This window comes from Corvus hawaiiensis, chromosome 4 (genome assembly GCF_020740725.1).
Source record: "Corvus hawaiiensis isolate bCorHaw1 chromosome 4, bCorHaw1.pri.cur, whole genome shotgun sequence".
Classification (NCBI taxonomy): domain Eukaryota; kingdom Metazoa; phylum Chordata; class Aves; order Passeriformes; family Corvidae; genus Corvus; species Corvus hawaiiensis.
The window spans coordinates 44,608,330-44,628,575 of record NC_063216.1 but is presented as its reverse complement, the minus strand read 5'-3'; the positions used below and the strand labels follow the sequence as shown (position 1 = coordinate 44,628,575).

Sequence of the window (20,246 nt, the reverse complement as noted above, 5' to 3'; positions counted from 1 at the left end):
AGTTTCACACACACACACTCAAAAATCCATGGAAAATTTAATTGCCCTTTGCCTGATGTTTTAGATAAGCTCTCATAGTTGAATATTAAAAATATTTTTCAGTGGACAACAGATGAAGACTTAACTGAAGCAGTTCATTCACTGGGGGTAAATGATATTTTGGAGATAAAATTTTTTGAAAATCGTGCTAATGGCCAATCTAAAGGGTAAGAATTTGTCATTTGTTTTTTCTGTATGTGGATTGAAGTTTGGGAGGGGAAGGAGTTCTCAGTTTTCATAATTGTCAATCTTTGAACTGCTAATCTTAGCTTATTGATACAGAAATGATTTGGCATATCATTTCATCCTAATGAATTAAATTTCAGGTATAAATTCTTGTGATGGTATTGCGTGTCTCATTATTTTGTGAGTTAAAGCTTGTTCATCATCTTCATTTAAGACTGTTCCTAGATTTCAGTTGGTGTGGTGGTGATTCTTGTTTTTCTTCATTGTAAATGCTATTCTCCCAACCTTCATTATGAAATTTTTCTTTACGTCTTTATTTTCCATTAGCTTTTTAAAGTGCTTGAGCCCATTTTTCACTGATAACCTAAATTTCACTGCATAAATGTGCCTTCATGTCCCTTTAACAGTAATGAGCACGCAGTGTATGCTTAATAACTTGGTCGTATGAATTCATTATGTAGTCTGTTGATACTCCACCAAAAAGCTGCCTTTGTTGTGATAAATTTTGATGCATCTTGTACTTGCTCTTTTGTTTTCTTCTTTTATATCCTAGAATAAGTTATTTTATCTGCTCCGAAAACTGGACTAAGACCTGGGAGACAATTTCGGTGTCTAGTTTTCAAGTATTCTTTCGCTTACTGTGTGTAATCTTTTTCATGAGGTATCAGGATGTCAGAAAATGGAAAAAAATTGTGTTGTAACTTTCTTCATTTCCTTTCAGGTTTGCCCTTGTGGGTGTGGGATCGGAAGCATCTTCCAAAAAGTTGATGGATTTGTTGCCTAAAAGAGAATTGCATGGGCAGAATCCTGTTGTAACTCCGTGTAATAAACAGTTTCTGAGTCAATTTGAAATGCAGTCAAGGAAAAGTAAGCTTTTCTTAGGTGCTGTCTTGGAAAAGCAGAAAAAGTAGAATGGCAGGTTTTTAGCTCAGCGTCTTACAATTCTTACACGGTTTAAAATAGCTATAAAATACTTAGAGTCCAGGTGAATGAAGTAATATCTTTGTTTAAAGAAATCACTTCATACACTGAAGAGCTGCTGCATTCTGAAAGAAGGTTGCAGCTTTGTGCAGCTCTTAACATCTGGAGATGCTTTCTCAATTTCTTGTGGACGTAATCTGAAAAAAAAAAAGCACAAGAGCATTTAGAAATTTAACATTTGTAGACAAACTGGACTAAATTCTAATGTGTGTACTGTCTGCGTTTATGACAGAATGGGGAAGAGCGGTTCTGTGTTGTACTTCAGCACCATGTCTTGTGTTTCCCAGTCCTAATCATTTGTAGCCTTGGGCTTCATGGAAGGAAGAGACTGGCAGTCTTTCCAGATCCTCTTCCTTTAGTGTGTCCTTTAGTGTAGAGCATAGTATTTTAGCAAAGAATGTTTTCCTCCCTCAATGCATTGGGTTTGGGTACAGGGAGCAAGTTGGTGCTCATAAGGTCATGCTTTAGCACTTCAGATCAAGTGTTGAAATGCTTTAACCTATTTCAGTGTATGTGATGACGCTTCTGCTTTTCCGTTGCAGCCACACAGTCTGGCCAGATGTCTGGGGAAGGTAAAGCTGGTCCCCCAGGAGGAAGCTCACGAGCAGCATTTCCACCTAGTAATAGAGGTCGGGGCCGTTTTCCAGGTGCCATTCCAGGTGGAGACAGATTCCCTGGACCGGCAGGGCCAGGAGGGCCACCACCACCTTTCCCAGGTAAAATTATTCATATATGGAGTTTCAGTCTTACTTGTGTTTTCTTGTTTCAGTGTGGTATACTTATTTGGGAAATGATAAAGATCAAGGCAATTAATGAACCATAATCAGTGTTCACAGCTAGATTGTAGGATTTGACTGTTCCTTTGTTGCTATTCACCAGGAAGTTGTACTAACTAAATTTGATAGCAAGATAAGAGCTTTTTTAGATACATTCTTTATACTATGTTAATATATGTATTTTAAGTATGAAAAAAATTAAAATAGATCATGTTAGCAAGTAGATTTGGCTTTAATGTAGTATAGTTCAGATTTTCTTATTTGCTATATGTGCTGAGAATGCCTGTGTGGCAGCGTGTAAAGTAACTAATTTCCTTACTGTAGTTCAAGTTTGCGCGTGATCAGAAATTCAGCTTTGATTCATGCCCACTGACAGGTCTGTTAGTTGGCACCAGAAATTTGAAGACGAGGTCTTCATGCTTAGTTAAGTATCTGATATGGAAGAAATCTGTTAAACAATTAGCTTTGCACTGCGGTGAAGTTCTTTTTTCAGCTGACATATTTTTTAGTAAATGTCATTCAGTAATAAATTGTCTACCAACAGTCTAAGGGACATCGTCAAATTGAAAAGCCAGTAATGAGAATCTAAGAGTAGGTTTGGATACTGCATTTACATTACTTTCTCCGATACAGCTTCTCCCATATTTTAATATATATTTTATCCTAAGCCCCATATGAAAGACTAGCTGCAGTAAGATGCAATGGCTTCTAGCTTTTGTAATCTTCTTGTGGGTTTTGGAAACAACAGCAGATGATTAAGTGATTTGAGGAGGGGCGTTGTCCGTTTTCAAGATAATGCTGTTCTCTTTAGATATCTCTAGATATCTAGTATCAATAGATACAGATAAGTTAAAAATTTTCTAATCTACTGGACCCAAAGCGGGAACATGCATGTCTTGTACATGTTGCACAATGTTCAGGGAGGGAGGGTTGCTTTCTTTTTCTTTTGTCATTGTTTTTAAGAATAAAAAAAAGGAAGCATTTTAAAGAATTTTATTTCCTCGTATTTATTCACTCAATTTTATTTGTTGTTTTTTTGTTTGTTTGTGTGTTTGTTTTTTTTTTTTTTTTTTTTTTAATTTTAGCTGGACAAACTCCCCCACGTCCACCCTTAGGTCCTCCTGGCCCACCAGGCCCACCAGGCCCTCCACCTCCTGGTCAGGTCCTCCCACCTCCATTAGCTGGACCTCCTAATCGTGGTGATCGTCCACCACCACCAGTTCTGTTTCCAGGACAGCCTTTTGGTCAGCCTCCACTTGGGCCACTTCCTCCAGGCCCTCCTCCACCAGTTCCAGGCTATGGGCCACCACCAGGTCCACCACCACCTCAGCAGGGTCCACCTCCACCTCCGGGTCCATTTCCCCCTCGTCCGCCTGGCCCTCTTGGGCCGCCCCTGACTCTTGCACCTCCTCCACATCTCCCTGGGCCACCTCCAGGTGCTCCACCACCGGCACCACATGTGAATCCAGCTTTCTTCCCCCCACCTGCCAATAGTGGCATACCCACTTCAGACAGCCGTGGCCCACCTCCAACAGATCCATATGGCCGACCTCCACCATATGACAGAGGTGACTATGGGCCACCTGGAAGGTGAGTTCTTTTGGTCTAATGTGTTTGGGTCGCATATTTTACTCCTCTTGTTGGAAGCATTTGATTTTTCCCTTCTAATGCAAATGTTAGGAACAATTAGAAGTAGGGCCAAAAGGGATCCCACCAGTCCTGTAGTTTGCCCCTTCTAACTTCTCCAGGGGAATAAATCTGAGAAACGTGTTTGCAGCAGGAAGAAAATCCTGAAATGTAACACCAGTAATCTTACTTTCCCTTTTCAGCTCTGAACTGTTTGTTTTATTTGGCAATGTCATCATTCCATGTGTTCTACATGTAAACTTACATATCACTTCTTATGCAGTAGCTTCTGGTTGTGCTTCTGTCTTAACTTGAAATTCTGACTTTTACCTGTATCATCGTGCTTTGCAGGCTGCCTTTTAAGAATGCTCTGGAGTTTTCTTTTTCAAATATGTGCATATGTTGAGGTCTTACCAAGCTCATACCATTTTCATCTTTCAGCAGCATTGCTTGTCCCTTTTTTCTTCAGGATTTAATTAAAACTTAGTGTTTGTCTTAAAAGCCAGGTGTGAATTTACTGCAAGACTTTTACCTTCCTTTCCTACCAAGATGTTTCTGCTCCTTTGGTGCAATCTTGCTGTGTCTGTAGCAGTGGCTTTTTCTATGGTTAATCCTATCTGCGACAGAATTCTTAAGTCCCTGACTTGACTTGTCAAGTTTTTCACTTCTTGTTTGAAACATCTTTTTCATCTGTGATTTCAAGCATCTCTGTCTTGCTGCTGTTTCTTGATTTTCACCATATTTGTATTTGTCAAAAATTTTGGCATAAATTGTAAGAGGGACAATTTTACATAGTTAGATTTGAATTTTTTAATAGTAATTTTATTGCTAGCATGAGACACACTTTCCTGGCTTAAAATGTTTTCTGCAAAGATGCTTTGCTGGGATGCTTTTTTTACCACAAAGTTTAAACCCTGCCCAAGCATTTGTACATGTGATGTTCATACAAAAAAACCCTAGAAATTCAAGCATTTGGCTTAATTGCCTGAAATATAAGACTATAAGGTGTTGGGTGTTTTTTGATGGACAAAATCAAGGTTGTCTGCAGTTTATAGAATGTCTGGGGAGGGAAGGAGTGGGAATAGGACAGTATAACTTACTGTCCAGTATTTTCATTAATAATGTTAAAGCTATCATCCATAACTATTTAAATTGTCATTAATTATATATCATAGGCGTTTCACTGGAAATAACATGTCCATAAGAGAAAAATTACATATTCCATTCTATGGGAGGCACACGAAAAATAATACTCAAAACTCAGGGAGGTATGAATTTTTAGACATTTCCTCTTATGCTAAACTGGCTATAGGATCTTGTTCCACTTCTTGCAATTAAGAGGATAGCATTGCTTATTATTCTGCATTTTCTTTCTACCAGAAGAACTAACACTGTTCTAGAAATATCAAGCAGTGGGCCAGTTTGACAGTCTCAGCATTTATCTCTTAACACATTTCTCCAAATTTTCTATGTGACACAGACTGGCTAATAGGACACTGCAAAACTTTTGGGAAAATTTAGGTTTACTTCTGTTACTTTGCAAACCCTCTATAGGTAGCTGATAATTGAAGTGTAATGAGTATGAGGATTCTGCTTTATTGCTTCCTCCTTACTGTGACTAGTATGGAGATTAAATTGGAGTACCTTGAACTTGACCAGAAATTTAAAAAAAAAAATTGCTGTAAAATGCTGACATATCATTCAGAAAATTGAGTGTTTTAAAGATGATAACTATATTTGTTTTTCAAAAGTTACAGCATTCTGGTCTTAGTTAAGATCTGGGAAACAGGATCATATAGTTCTGATTCCAGTACTGTTATGAAAATTATCTCTAATTTTGCTCAAAGTTGCATTGCCTATGTACATGTATTTCCACATCCATTCAGTTGGGAATATCTATTTACGTACCTTCAAGGATTTTATGAAAATTGTAAATATTTGTAAAGCACAATATTAAGTGCTGCTGAATGTTTGAAATAGATGGGATGAACAAAAAATAAGTCTATTTATACAGCAGTGTCTTAATTGTTTTTTGGGTTTGTTTTTTGTTGGTTGGTTGGTTTGTTGGGGTTTTTTGGGGTTTTTTTTTAAGCTTTCAGGATTTTATACTATAACGATGGTCCTTAACAAAAACCAAAACCAAACCCAGATCCTGCTTTCTTTTCTGTTTGTCACTGCTTAAAGTTGCAAACTTGGATTGTTGAAATTGCAATGATAGCTTCTGAAGTTCTCCTTAACCTTTTAAATACCAGTTTTATTGCTTGCAGAGAAATGGATGCTGCAAGGACACCTCTAAGTGAAGCAGAATTTGAAGAAATCATGAATAGAAATAGGGCGATCTCAAGCAGTGCCATTTCGAGAGCTGTATCAGATGCCAGTGCTGGTTAGTAAAACTCAATTAATGTGTTTGCTATTGTACCCAACTGAAAAGAATTTATAGGGTTTTTTTAAATCAGGACTCTGGAAGGTCTGAACCCACATTTTCCTAATAGGACACTGAATTTAGGTACAATTTATGACTGATTTTGAATTGTGCTTCAGCTAGTTTCTAAGAAAACCTTCTGAGCACTGATCTGGACAGTATTTTAGTATTTGGTGCTACCGTAAATTATCTAGATGGCTGCTTAAGAGAAGATACTCAAAATGATAATACTGTTAGAGATAAATATCTATGTTTTAATTTGCATAATTTTCTGATCCTCATCTTACATCATTTTCAGGGGACTATGGAAGTGCTATAGAGACCTTGGTAACTGCAATTTCCTTAATCAAACAGTCCAAAGTATCTGCAGATGATCGCTGCAAAGTACTTATTAGCTCTCTTCAGGACTGCCTTCATGGAATTGAGTCCAAGTCCTATGGTTCTGGATCCAGGTAAAACTTTCCTTTTCCATCTGCTCTTACTTAGGAAAGAGAAGGTGTAGTGCAGGACTAGTTTACAGAGAAGAAAGTAAGGCATGTAAGAAGTTCAGTGATTTGCTGAGTTGCACAGGAAATGTGTGAAGGAACCAAGTAAGTGTTTCCTGAACTTAGGAAAGCTGCCTTTTAATTAACCCTCTTTTCAAAATTGATCTGACTAGCTTCAATTGAGCTCTTAGTTTAATTTAGTGGTTTTGGCACAGATTTTCCATATGTAGATTAGCAGCCATGTTGTAGTGATCATTTGAGATGAGGTGCATTTCCCCCAGCTGATTTCAGTCATCCTCCATTCTGAGTATGTACTTCGACTTTTCTTTGCTAGATTAGAAAGTGGGTGCCCCTTACTACCTGTTACTGCGTTCTTAGGCACCACTCTTTGTACCAGGTATCTTTAATTGTATGTACAAAAATAGACCTGCATTGCGATGAACAGATCTTTCTCTCGTATCTATTTTTGGTCAAATTCATACTCCTAAGCAGAGTACAAAACTGGTGTGGGGATGACAAGTATTTTGAAGAAAAAGTTAATGAAGTAATTTCTTTTAGAAGACGTGAGCGATCCAGAGAGAGGGACCACAGTAGGTCACGAGAAAAAAGTAGGCGCCACAAATCACGTAGTAGAGATCGTCACGATGACTATTACCGGGAAAGAAGCCGTGAGAGAGAGAGGCATCGTGATCGTGACAGAGATCGTGACAGAGAGCGAGACAGAGAGAGAGAATATCGTCACCGTTAAAGAAGGTGAGCTTTTCTTTCATGTTCTTGAACTTTACTGGCTTACTAAAAGTAACCACTCTAGGTTTGAGATGATTTATACCGTTCATATCTGTATTTAAATGATCCTGCAGTATGTACTGAACCACTTTCTTCTTGCAGCACCTGGCATGACCACAGGTAAGTAATAACAGGTAATTAACTAGTCTTGGGAGGGAGCAAGAATTTATGCAATTATCTTCTACATTTTGCATGCCACTTCTTTTATTTTGGCTGATAATAGTCTTCCCAGTTTTTTTGAAATGTGATTGAACCACTTCTTAAAATGTCAGTAAGTAAGACTGTTCTGTTTGTAATCTTAGAAGATTATATGAATTTTACAGCTTTATTCCTTAATTGTATTTAAAAATACTGATTTTGTATTTTAAAATATACGTGTGTAAGGACTGCAGCATTTAGCCCTTCATAGATTGTGTGTGGATTATTTCAGTGTCCATACAGTTATTGTCCTTGCACAAGTACAGTGGTGATTTTTTGGGTTTTAGTATTTGTGGGTTTTGTTGTTTTGTTTTGTGTTGGTTTTTTTGTTTTTTTCTTTTTCCTGGTGAGTTTTAGTCAAATTCAGGAAATATAACCAGATTTTGGTCTTGATTTTATGAAATGTGACCTGTCAGTATCTTCTGCCTTCTAGCTAAATTCAGGTGTTAATCTTCAGTAAAATTTATTACCAGTTGTTGCCCACCACCCTGATTTTTCAATCCCTCCCCCTTCTGGTAGTAAAGTCATTTTCTGAAGACTAGTAAACAAATACATGACAAAAGAATTGATTTTTTTCTGGTTGTTCACAAACTAACATGCTCTTTTATTTCATGTATCTGAAGTCTTGTATACATCAGATGTCTAGACAGCTAGAGTACCATGCTAAACAATGGGTTTTTTCAGTGTACTGCTTTAAAATGCATAGAAATGTTTACATTATATAATGTACTGTTTCGAAGGTTGGGAATTAAAGCTACCCATGATTCCTTATATTTGACAATTGAAAAAAAAAACCAACCCAACCCTATCTAATAGTGACTCTCTAGTGGTCTTTTCCCTTTTTAAAAGAACTTCCCATTACATCTACACTGAAATTGGAGCTTGTAGATGTGCCTGTCTGCCCAGCTTCCATTTCTTAGATTTAACCTCAGATTTAGTTTCCAGATTTGCATGTGTTATTTATTCATGGAAGTTCATTTGCCAACGTTACAGAGCAAAACTTCAAAAAGTCAAGTAAAACGTAGTATAGTCCTAAGTGAAAATACAGTTTTGTATGTGTTAAGTGTCAGTTTTTCAGTCAGGCTTTTTGTGTCACTGATGTTTTTCTGGGAGAGAACAAATTATGATACTAAATGCTCTTAGTGTGTTGAGAATTAAGTGGGATGTTGTCTCGGGTTCATATGCTAACAGGGGACACAAAAAGAAGTAACTGACCTAGAGAAGGGGAGCCAAAGGCTTAAACAGGAAGGTGAAACATGGCATCTAAAATAAAGTTGGCAGTATATTTCTGTTAATGCCACTTTTTGCCATTAAAAATTGATTGGTAGAAATATTTCTTGAATTTAGTAAAAATATCAACTGTGGTTCTTAATTGTAAAATAACGTAAAAGTATACATATAACAAAAGTAAATGTAGTTTATTTTGTTGAACTGAGTTTTTACCTTTTATAATAACTGTATATTTTTGATATTTGCACATAGTTGTTACAAATAGGGGTAACCATTGAGCTGAGTAATGGATGCATTTCCAGAATGTTTTCCTTCTGGTGGAGATGAGCAAGCCATACTAAAAATTGTTAATAGCCTGGAATGAAAGATAATTTTTTTAACCGTTGGCATAGTTTACTAATGTAGCTTTAATTTTTGTGTATTTACTGTTGTGCACGTAGATAAAGATTTACTGTGCCAAGTACAGATTTCCTACTCTGTTACCCAAAGAAAATATATCAAACAGCATTAGGTTGCATTTCATAATTTCCAAAGCACAATTTACACTGAGGCTGTGATTTCAGTCTCAGTTGAGGTGGGATTTATATTTGGAAGATCCTTCAGCTTTGGTGTGTGTTGGGATTTCTCTTTTCTTTCAAAAGGGTATCTTGGTAGGATTCCCTTGTGCAAAGAAAATAGGTCCTAAGAACTTGCTTTAAAGGGCAAATTTAGTATACTACATGTAATTGAAAGCATTTGGTATTTTTTTTAAGTTAAGTTGTAAACATTTTGTCTTGTTGCTGTCTTAATGAAGAAAAGCTTTATTGTAGTTTTGTTTTTATATATTTACACACACACACACACACACACACACACACACATAAAAGAAATACAGTTATCTCCTGGTTTGTATGTTTCATTTTCACTAAGATGTATGTTGCCATACATTTTTTGTTTCATTTTTTACATTGAATAATATTCATAAATGGATTTAACACTCAGTCATTTAATAAATATCAACAGTGCTGAAACGAGTTATTCCCCATATTAATGTGTTTTGCCAGAAAACATGAAGTTGCCTCTGTGCCTGCACCCTATGAATGGCACCTATATTTCTCCTTATTGTGTACCTATAGTCATAACTGTGATACTGTACTGGCATTTTTCCAAAATGTTAACACGTCTAGTTTAGAAGGATTCTGAGGGTCCATTGTGAACATTTTTGTAAACAGTGAAATTCGGTTTGTACTGTATTACATTTATAGAGATGGGTTAAATTGGAATGACTTACAAAATATGTTTATAACAATAAAACTCTATAAAAAGTTTAGTTGTACCATACCAGGTGTTTACACTTCTGTTTGTACACTTCATGATTTAAAATTAAATTCTTGCAAGATTTTTGTGCCTTCACTTGCGTAAGGCTTCAATCCATTCTCCCGAATTACTGTAAGCTGAATGCTTCCTTGGAACATCTTGCCTTTGCTCATAGAAAGCCTATAAATATAGAAGGGAGCAGTGGATTTAAGACAAATATCTAACCAGTATTAGTCAAAAAAACTAAGAACCCAGTAGAATGACATTTAGAAGAATTAACAGCAAAATTAATGTGTACAAACAGAATAGTAATGTAACTTCATTAGCATGAGTCCTGACTTACTAGGCAGAATTTTTTTTTATTTAACTGATACTCAGTAATGTATTTCTAGCTGATACATTGTCCCAATCTTAATCTGTCTGAATTTCTATAACTGCTGAATGTTAAGTTTTTCATTTTGTGTTTTTGTTATTGGGTTGATTATTTCCTATTTAAACTGGATTTGGATTGATTTACAAAGACAAAACCACAACATTGTAACAGTTGATATGTATGTAGAATTTGTACTCCATATTTCATGTTTATTCTCTGATTTTTCTGCTCTCAAACCACTGTAAGCAAAATAATTTGAAGGTCTGAGGCTCATATGCTTCTTCAAAAACTGCTCTCAGATCACTCCGAAGTTAGTTTCAGCTTTTGAGTGATTCAAGAAGTAAGATGGTTGGAATTTTTTGTGTCAGTAGGAGGGGAAATGGTACTAATGGCTTACATACCATTCATTATATTTTTGCTTCTCTAAGCTGGAACTGTCCTGTGACTGCACTAATAACCACTTAAACATCAAGCGAAGTATGAAATTAGCCTTTTAAAAAACCTTGTAAACAATTGGAAAATGCCTTTTTTTAATAGGCTATTTTAATAAACTTCTAGTTAATATTAAGTGAATCATGTGGTAGCATTGTTCAAGACCTGGGTATACATACCTGTCCAGAATTATATCAGGTCTTAGTCTTAAGCTATTATGAATATTATTTACCTAATCTCTCTTTTTTTTTTTTTTTTTTTTTTTTTTTTTTTTGTGTGTGTGTGTTTTTGAGGAAGCACATATGTGGGGCTGGCACTATTCTTCTGTATTTAGCGTTCATCAGAGAAATGATGCTTTGTGCATCTGATTCAGTATTTGAAATCCAGCATAGCACGATAGAGGCAAGCAGTGCCACTGCTTTATGTGCTTTTTAAAGTCTGTTTTATCATTACTCTGGTGCTTTGCAGAAACACATAGTTTGTCTGTTAATGTTCAGTGGTGAATCTGATTTTCTTGAGGGTGAAACAATGATTTAAAAAATGAGCGGAATATCTTATGCTACTTACTTTCAAATGCATAACTTTTATTACTTTTTTCCCATGAATATGTTGCTGTAATTTTATTGACTTCTGAGGTGTCTTTAGACACTCATTTTTTTTTTAGTTCCTCATATCCTGGGCTTTTTTATTTGTGAATTCATTAGTTTTGACAAATTTGTTCTGTGTGAAAAGTTCCCCATGAAACACAGAAGTGAAAATGTTGGTTTGATGCAATATTCTTCAAAGAATGGAAAAAATTCACTTTTTTACTTTTGCTCATTGTGGTTTGAGAACTAAGATTTCTTTTTACCAAAAAAAGAGGAGATGTGAGAGATCTTCATTTTTATGTTTTCCTGTGGCAGCCCGATCTACATTTTTGTCTCTTCCTCATATATTAATGTGAAAAACACTTGCCAATAATTCATATCTTTTTAATTTGTAAACTAAAGGTTGAATTTTCTGACCGCACCTCTCTGTTCATCAGTTATTTTTGGTGAATAGACAGGCTGGGATAGTGGAAGAAAGATACTTGACAAATGAAATTAGTTTGGGAGGATTTTCCCCCACGTAAAATTATTTATACAGTCATGAAATTGTTGTTGTGTTGATATTAAATTATACACTAAGACTGAACAAAGACAGCAGGTAAGTACACTCATAATAGGAGATGGGAAGAGGCAGCAAATGTGAGAAGATGCTAGGGGTGATAAAATAGTCTGTATGTGTATGGTGAACAGAACAGAACCACATGTGTATTTGCTTACATGCTGAAAGACAAATAGAAAGTCAAGCTTGAAAATCCTTCCTTCTCACTATGTTATAGCTAAACCATGAGAATATTTGGGGTATTTTGTGATGTTTTGGAATGTAGGTTAAAAAGAATTTTTTGGCTTTTAAGATGATACTTTCTGTGGGGTTTTTGGTTTGTGTATTTCTTTTTCTTCATGTATAGAATAAAACAAAGGAGAATTACATGAAGTAATTCATAGGAGCTTGTAGGATACAATAACAAATGTATATTGTGCATTTTACTGGACTGTGAACGTGAGATTGAAATTCAATCTCTGAAAATACACTACTATAATAAAACTTGATGGGTATATGTATATACAGCTTTAAAACTGCTGTAGAATTTTCAAAATTTTAAAGGCTGTTTAAAGCTTTTATGTGATTATTTAGATAATTGGAATTTACAGGGGAAAAATTAGAGCTGCTATTGCAAGATGCTTTTGATACATATATAAGAAATCTATTGGGTTTTGTTGTAAGAGTGTGTCTTTGTGGGTAAAAAAGTGCTCAAGTTGCATCTTGCATAAATACAGAAATGTTTGATTACTAAAGTTCTGGGATTTCATTTGTGAAATATTCTGGCATAAACCCCTAACTTTTAAACCACAAAATGTCTATTCAACACCTAAGTCTGAAATTTGGGTAGACTTGGTAAATTTTGGTAGAAATGCTGAGAAACTGATTGCTGTCTGGTGTTAAATTGTACAACTCTAACACATGCTTGGGACAGATAGCTTATATATGAGCTTGAGGCAGATGGAAAACAGTATTGCCAAGAAATGCTGACTAGAGTTTTAATTTTTTTTTTTGAGTTGTTTGTTGCTTCAATATTCTACTTGCTTGTAGAATACTGAAAAGGGCTGAGCACACAGGTATAATCCATACAGATCTTTTTTTTTTGGAACCACTAGGGTTTCCAGTTTTGCCAAGATACAGTGGCAGAACACTTTGAACCAAAATGTACACTGCTTTGGATTTTAGTTGGTCACGTTTTTAAAAATGAAGGCTCAGTGTGGTGCTGACCGTCTTAAGAGCCCTATACCAAAAAACATTAATCCTAAATTCACTTTATTGTGCATTCTTTGGAGTTTCTGTAGTTCCATAAGTACCTTTATAAATCAACAAATTATTCCCAGGAACTGAAGCTTTCTTATAGTAGTATTATAAATCACATATAGGGTGCTTCGGATCTGTTAACTGTTGCTGTAGACGTAATAAAGATCCATAATTCTGGCTGCAGCAATTGTATGATGAGAGCAGCAAATTCTGACGTGCAGTCTCACAGCTGTCAGCTACTTACTTTCTCCACTGGAAAACTGAGATTCTCTCCTGTCTGTTTGTGCTAACTTAGCTCACAACTCCAAACATATTTTTCTGGTGGAGGCAGCACTTTGTCACTTTGCTACTAATTAATTTCAAAAGTACATATCACCTATGGAAGTATTGGCCTCTGGGGAAGGAAATTCCCCAAAAGTAGTTACTGGCTGATGCATTCAGGACTTGAGAACAAAGTCGGTGTATAAGAGAAGAAATTTCACTCACTGATTTGGATTAGTTTATGTGCATACTGTAGTGTATAGAGTCTAGTTGGTTATACTTTGGATTTTTTTGAAGTTATTATTAACAGTCACTTTGAGGAAATGAAGAAGAAAAATTGAATACTTAGTTTTCCCAGTTTTGAAATTATTGTACTAGTAGAAGAATATTTGACAGCTGTGTACTGTTGCCTGTTCATGAAATTGCTTCTCTAAATGTCTTGGTTTTCAAATGAACAATTTAATGTGTTGGCTTTTTTAATAATTTGATTGAAACTATTTTGAAATTACTGAATGTTGAAATTGTGAATTATGATTGAAATTAAGATAGCTAACTGTTTTGTAATAGAATTGAACTGAAATCCAGTGTATGGAATTATACCATCACAAGTATTTTGTGAACTCTTATAGTAATTAACTCTGAATTGTGTGGTTCCCTTGTTTGCCAAAATAGATGAGAGTAGGAAGTAGGGTTTGGGGTTTTTTCTAGGCCAAGTAGGTGAGGAAACCTGCAAATCTACATTGTATTAATTGAAATGTGGGTTCTTGTGCTTAAACTGCAAGTGTGTATTTTTAGATGTGAACCCCATCCACCTTGCCACGAGTCTGAAAATTTTGAAGTACTGGTGTCAGATTCTGTGTGCTTTTAAATGTTACTGAGCTGTGAGCCATCCACTTCATTATACAATCAATAAATTACTTAAATGTCAAACCAGCTTAAAACTTCTGTAAGTGGGCAGGTAAAAATGTAAAAATTGAATTGTGGTAAAATTAAATTCTTGTTCAGTTACTTTTGCAGAATGCATACTTTAGGAAGTGTTCTATATAAATGTTGCCATCAGTCACAGGAGCAGTAGTTATTTCTTTCTTTATCATCAGTACTTTTAACTGTGAAGTTTATATTCTTTCAACTTTGTTGTACAACAACATGAATCTTATTTTTAATTACTGTATTAGAAAACAACTTCAAATGAGTAGCTACTGCTTCTGGGTATTTTGTGTTAGTTTACATCATGGTGAAGTAGATGCACGAGTTGTGTATGTATAGATAAGCCAACAATTTTCTATGTGTTATGGGGACTAGCAAAATCTACATCACAAATTTTGACACATTACAGCTGAAGGAAGAGGAACAGCATGCAAGACAAGATACATTCTTCAAGGAAAGATGCTTGTCCAGCAGTTTGCTTCATGTGATTGAACTGAGCCTGTAAGGATTCATGGATAAAATGAACAGGAGTAGATCTGAATAAAGCAAATCTGCATACATGGTAACCAGTAGCTCTTTTACTTTTTTATGTTGCTTAACTGTTTTATTTGAGGGAAACCTGTGTGATTTAAACCTTATAGCTTTTGCAACTTTATTACTGGTTATATACATTTGGCAATTATAATGTGCAAGCAATTGAAAAAAAGTCAAGTAAATGCTTGTTTTTATAGTAGTTTGTTCATGTTAAACTGTTCCTATAATGTCTGTACACAGCACCACTGATTACAGTAGATGTAGTGTTGTAATAAACTGTTTAATGGGGCTGATGTGTAAAGCTGTTCAAGTTATTTGATGTTTACACCTCAGGGAAAGTCATGTGTTCAGCAATATTTAAAGATAATGTTACAATGAAAACATTGATGCTGTCTTCAAAAACATCGCAATAGTTCTTGCATATGCCTCAACCTAATCTTGCATTCAGCGAGTGAGTTAAACGTACTAATGTTGCGCTCTCCCACTCAATTTTGATACAAAACCAGGTGGTTACATAAAACCTTTAATGCTATTTTGCTTTTTAGCAGTGTTTACCTAGGTGGCTTGTGAATTTGCTAATTGACATATAAAACTGTAAAAACTGCAGTTCTCTGTGGTCAGTTGTTCTGAGGAGAGATAGTCCCAGATCTGTGATTTTTAGCACACTGAAAATTTTATCTCTCGTACAGCCCTGATCCTTATTGACACTACAGTTAGTATAAACTTAAACTGTTCATATGAACTTAAACTGCCCATAATAAGGGCTAGAAAGGTTAGGTTTAAAACACGCAAAATCCTGCAGTTGTTTACAGTTTTATAGTAATAGTGCTTGTCTGTGTTCCCTGTCCACCCCCAAGGCCGTAGCAGTCTGTACATAGTTGTATATTAGAAATGTGCCAGAAGAAACAAGATGTTACCGTTTTTATTACTTCATGTTTTTGGTATTTTCTTAATACTTCGGGGTTTATTCACACATGCATATAAAAGAGAAGGTACACTTGTATGTCCTTGTTTACCAATGGGCAATATTTAAATGTCTTAGCAAAAAATGGCACTGGTTAAATTTGTCAGATGAGGTTTTGTAAATTTACCTAAAAACAAATTATTGGAGCACTCAGTGAAAGTAGGCATCAAATTAAAGAATTTGTTTTAAATTTCATCAAGTGTGAAATGCAAGCAAATAGAAATTTCATAAAAGCTGCAAAACTTTAGTTTCTGTCAGCCTTGTGCAAAGGCTCGCTTTTAGTCTATTGTAAAGCATTACGTAACGGACATGCTCTTGGAGTTGTCGCTCGTTCAAATAGCTGCACTTAATGTTTTAAGTTAAGTTTCAAGACCTCAGATGGCTTTAAGAGGCAACTCTTAGAAGCCTCTTGATTTCTTTTTTACCAATTTTGAAGATTTTACAGCTGACTTAAAATGTTATCCTGTTCAGGAGAGCACTTATATCTGTTTGATTTTTCCACAGCATATAAAACCATGTGCTTACATTTCATAAATTTCAAGGAATGTAAACATTAAGTATGCTTTAAGTATCGTATTTGCATACATGAGTGATTTTTATGCTTTACTGAGTTGGGACCAGTAGCTTGTGCAACTGCAAAAGTTTTGCATAAGTCTGAAATGCTCTAATATTTTTGGCACCTACTATTCAACCAGGTTTCCTGCAGCCAGGTTGATGCTGTTGGACTTGCCCCTTTTTATTTTTTTCTTAAATTGTGTACCTCAGTTCCTCATGCATGGGATCACTGGTGTTTATTGAACTATTTGCTACTGAGAAGATATTTCACGTGTTTGTTTAATCCTGTTTAAAGATGAAAACTGCCTTTAAAAATTTTGTAAAACTGAAAGTTGTATCAAGCAAGTCATGAGTCACTTCCTGCTTTTTTTTGTGAATAGGTATTGGTTACAAACAGTACTGTTGTAACTTCTTTTTCTTTACTTAAAAACATTGTTTACTATTGTGTGTAATAAGTTTAAGGAAGAAATTACCTGCCTGTAGCAGTTAAATGGGGAATAGCTAATACTGAAAAAACAGCAGGTAAGTAATGTTCCATTGCATAGATATATTAAATTTTAAAATAAAAAAAATTAACTTTACAAGCATTTTATGCAGGAACTGATATTTTAGTCCACATTGAAATAGATTTAAGGAGACTGTTGCTCTTTTTACATAGAGTGTAATTTCTCACTCACTTATTTCCAGTGCTGGCAATGGAAATAGCAGGGAGGGAATAGCAGCAGGTAAATAACATAAGTTAATTAAACAGAATGACCATTGTGACCTGAGAGATGAGATCCCTGTATGAAGCCCATTATTTCTGCCTGTTCTCCAAATACTTAGTTTTAACTGATAAATGTACTGTGTTGCAATTTAGATAATACTCTTGTTGTTGTGAGTTTCCTTTGTTAGTTTTTTTTTATAAAACAAAAAAATGTACAGAAAAAAACCCAAAGACCCTGATAGACACCAAAAAGGAATATGCCTAATGTACATCATGTATAACTGGATCTGTAGTAGAATTTTTACCGAGTTTTGGTTTACTAAATGTTCCTGGCAATTTCCTGTGCACATGCAGGAAATGGCAGTTTGGAAACATAGTGACTGATGGTGATGCCATGATGGCTACTGCTCTTTAATATTCATTCAGCTGCATTTCGTTTCCTTTTGCTGATGAAAGGATGAAATAATCTGTGAGGAAATACTTAATTTCTTTCAAATATTGAGTTTATAAGTAACATTGAAAATATTATCTTAAGGCTGTGTCCTTTATCTTGAAAGACAAAACTAGCTAGTAGTGACTTAGGGGGTGGTGGTGCTTTACCAAGAGAATTTGTTTTATTGGTGATGTATTTTTTAGAAGTAGAGGGTGGTTTTTTTAAAGTAAAAATTTTACAGGACTATACGTTTTTGCAGGTCAAAGTACTTAAGAAGAAGAACATAGCATTTTGGAAACTGTACAGTCTTTTTTTTTCCTCATTCCCTTTTTGCTTTCTGTGCCAATAATTTTTGTTCTGATTACGTTTTGAAAAATGTTTGTCAGAACTTCAAACTTTTATTTACAGTGTGGCTTATAAGCTTGGATAGATGTTGTTTTTTGTGTTAAACAAGATATTTTTATTACATTTAGACATTAGCTTTTTTCTTTATGGACTGAGTACTTTTTGGTTTTGTTCCTTTGAAATCGGTGAGGCTTAGTTTTTCTAACTGTATTTTTTTACCTGGTTGTTTAGTTGCATACCCCAACCCTTGTAAATGTTTTTTTTCCTAGTTGTATGTGGATAATTGGAGATTTAAATGTTGTATATACTTGTCATCTGTGTTTCTAGTAAAATACATGGCATTCTTTATAGAAATACTTAATTCCTGATTTTCTTTCCTTATCCACTTGCTCTCTGTGTACAGGTTAAACAGACTTTGCTCCCATTTTTATTTATAGAATTTTATACATAGCCTGTTAAAGTTGTCTATGATTCTTGTGTAAACTGAGATACAGCCTTAAATTTCCTAATACAGTGCTCGTTAAGATACTGTCAGTCATGTAGATTTAAATATAAAACATGCACGTTTAAGACTGGTATTCTTCAGAGATTTAAGACACTAAATTGCTTCTGCATCAAAATAGAAACCCTTCAAGATTTTAGAGAAGGAAAGTGCAGCTCAGTGTCCATATAAAAAAAAAAAAATTAACTTGAATTCTTTCCAAAATAGCAATTTTAACATAGAAGAGAAGCAATGTGGATTCAGTTGAGATTCAAATTATTTTGGTAATTGACTGCACAGGTCTTGAACATAATGGTTGCAGCATGCTAATGAATCATGATGTTTATGCAGAAATACTGTCTCTTGCAATTATGATGCCTTGCAATTAATACTTCAGACTGGCTTGGGGTGGATGGGGGTGTTCGAGTTGGGGGTTTTTTGGTTTTGTAGTTATTTCACCTTCCTCCCCTTTCCTCCCCATACCCCATTAACGTCTGAAATCCCATGTATTTTTAGAATTCCTTTTAGCATTAGAGGATAAATTTACTAAGGAGCAGTTTGGGGTATAGAAATTAATCAATTTGATGTTCTTGTGGGATTAATTTTCCCCCATGTTGGACAAAATACAATAAAGCTCCTCATTCCATTTGTATATAATACTTTTGTTAATTCTCAAACCCTTTCTGTAGCTCCAGTGATTGCAATAGGTTCTGGGATGATGCTGATGCCTATGCCCGTGCTTAAATCTTCTAAATACACTAGTTTTACAGAAGTCTCTTGAAAACAGTAAGCAGTACACCTTTGATCTCAATGGAATGGAGCATTTAAGTTGTAAAAATTCCCATCTATTCATACAATGTAATGTGATTTTTACATGATTTCAGAAATAACACTTCGGAGTATATTCATCTAATTGACTTCAGCCTCACCCTCTTGTACACAGTATTTTGTAATAGAAAATATTTTAAACTGTGCATATTATTATCACATTATGAAACAGACATTCCCTTGATCTTCAGATGTAAGAAAATGAGGAATGTATGTGCTTTTATAAATATAAGTGATTGCAAATTCATATTCCTTACTTATTCCTTACAGTTGTCCTTTTTTTAAATAATAAAGAAAGAAAAAAAAAAAAAAAAAAAAGCTGAGTATTTTAAAGGTGAAATACATTCCTGTTTGGTAAACGATAACATTTTTATGATGATTACCAGCACTGCTGACTTTCTAAACAAAAGGTTGTGTTGTCTTCCTGTACCATTCCATTTCCTGGTTCCTGCTTTGCACAAGGGTATATGAGTAAAATATTCAAGAAATGGTTTGAAATACAGGAGGGGGGTTGTCCAAGTTGGAATGCAGAATTGCAATGCAAAATGTAAGGAAATGGATGCCTGTCAGAATGCCTGACTCCAAAGGATTTTATATATATAGTAAACAGTTTCCTGATGCTGGCAGGCCAAAGAGTCTGTTGAATACTGGAGTTTTTGGAGACCTATATTTCTCCACAAGGTAAGATGGTATCCTAGCAAATGTGGATTTCAATACATTTTCAGCAGAGGTACTGAAATAATCTGTAAGTTTAGGGATAATTTCTTATTTTTTAGATGTTATACTTGAAATACTGCACAACTTTTAGCTTTCATAGGTTTCTTTTTTTCAGCCTTTAGGAGACTGTTAAGCAATTTGCTGTCCAACTTTTGTGTTGGTCTACTGCAATAGTAGTTTACCTTGTATTGAAGGAATAAAGACCATTTTTATATTAAAAAATACTTTTGTCTGTCTTCATTTTTAGCTTGTCTAATTTCTTTGCAATTCTCATTATTTC

General features: G+C 35.0%; 1 protein-coding gene across 5 annotated transcripts in view; it reads left to right on the top strand.

Moving 5' to 3' along the window:
- The window catches only part of CPSF6 (cleavage and polyadenylation specific factor 6), a 31,531-nt gene extending 11,947 nt beyond the window's left edge, over positions 1–19,584 (top strand). Inside the window, exons 3-11 of one of the 5 annotated variants that reach the window (XM_048300359.1) lie at positions 103–206; positions 947–1,092; positions 1,749–1,922; positions 3,068–3,572; positions 4,784–4,876; positions 5,876–5,991; positions 6,329–6,482; positions 7,077–7,268; positions 14,813–19,584. In XM_048300359.1, coding sequence (XP_048156316.1) covers positions 103–206; positions 947–1,092; positions 1,749–1,922; positions 3,068–3,572; positions 4,784–4,876; positions 5,876–5,991; positions 6,329–6,482; positions 7,077–7,263 — 1,479 coding nt within the window. In that variant the 3' untranslated portion in view covers positions 7,264–7,268; positions 14,813–19,584. Of the gene's footprint in view, positions 1–102; positions 207–946; positions 1,093–1,748; positions 1,923–3,067; positions 3,573–4,783; positions 4,877–5,875; positions 5,992–6,328; positions 6,483–7,073; positions 7,269–7,403 lie in introns of all 5 variants that reach the window. The other 4 variants (XM_048300357.1, XM_048300358.1, XM_048300362.1 and 1 more) reach the window with 4 other exon arrangements.
- Positions 19,585–20,246: the final 662 nt, after the last annotated feature.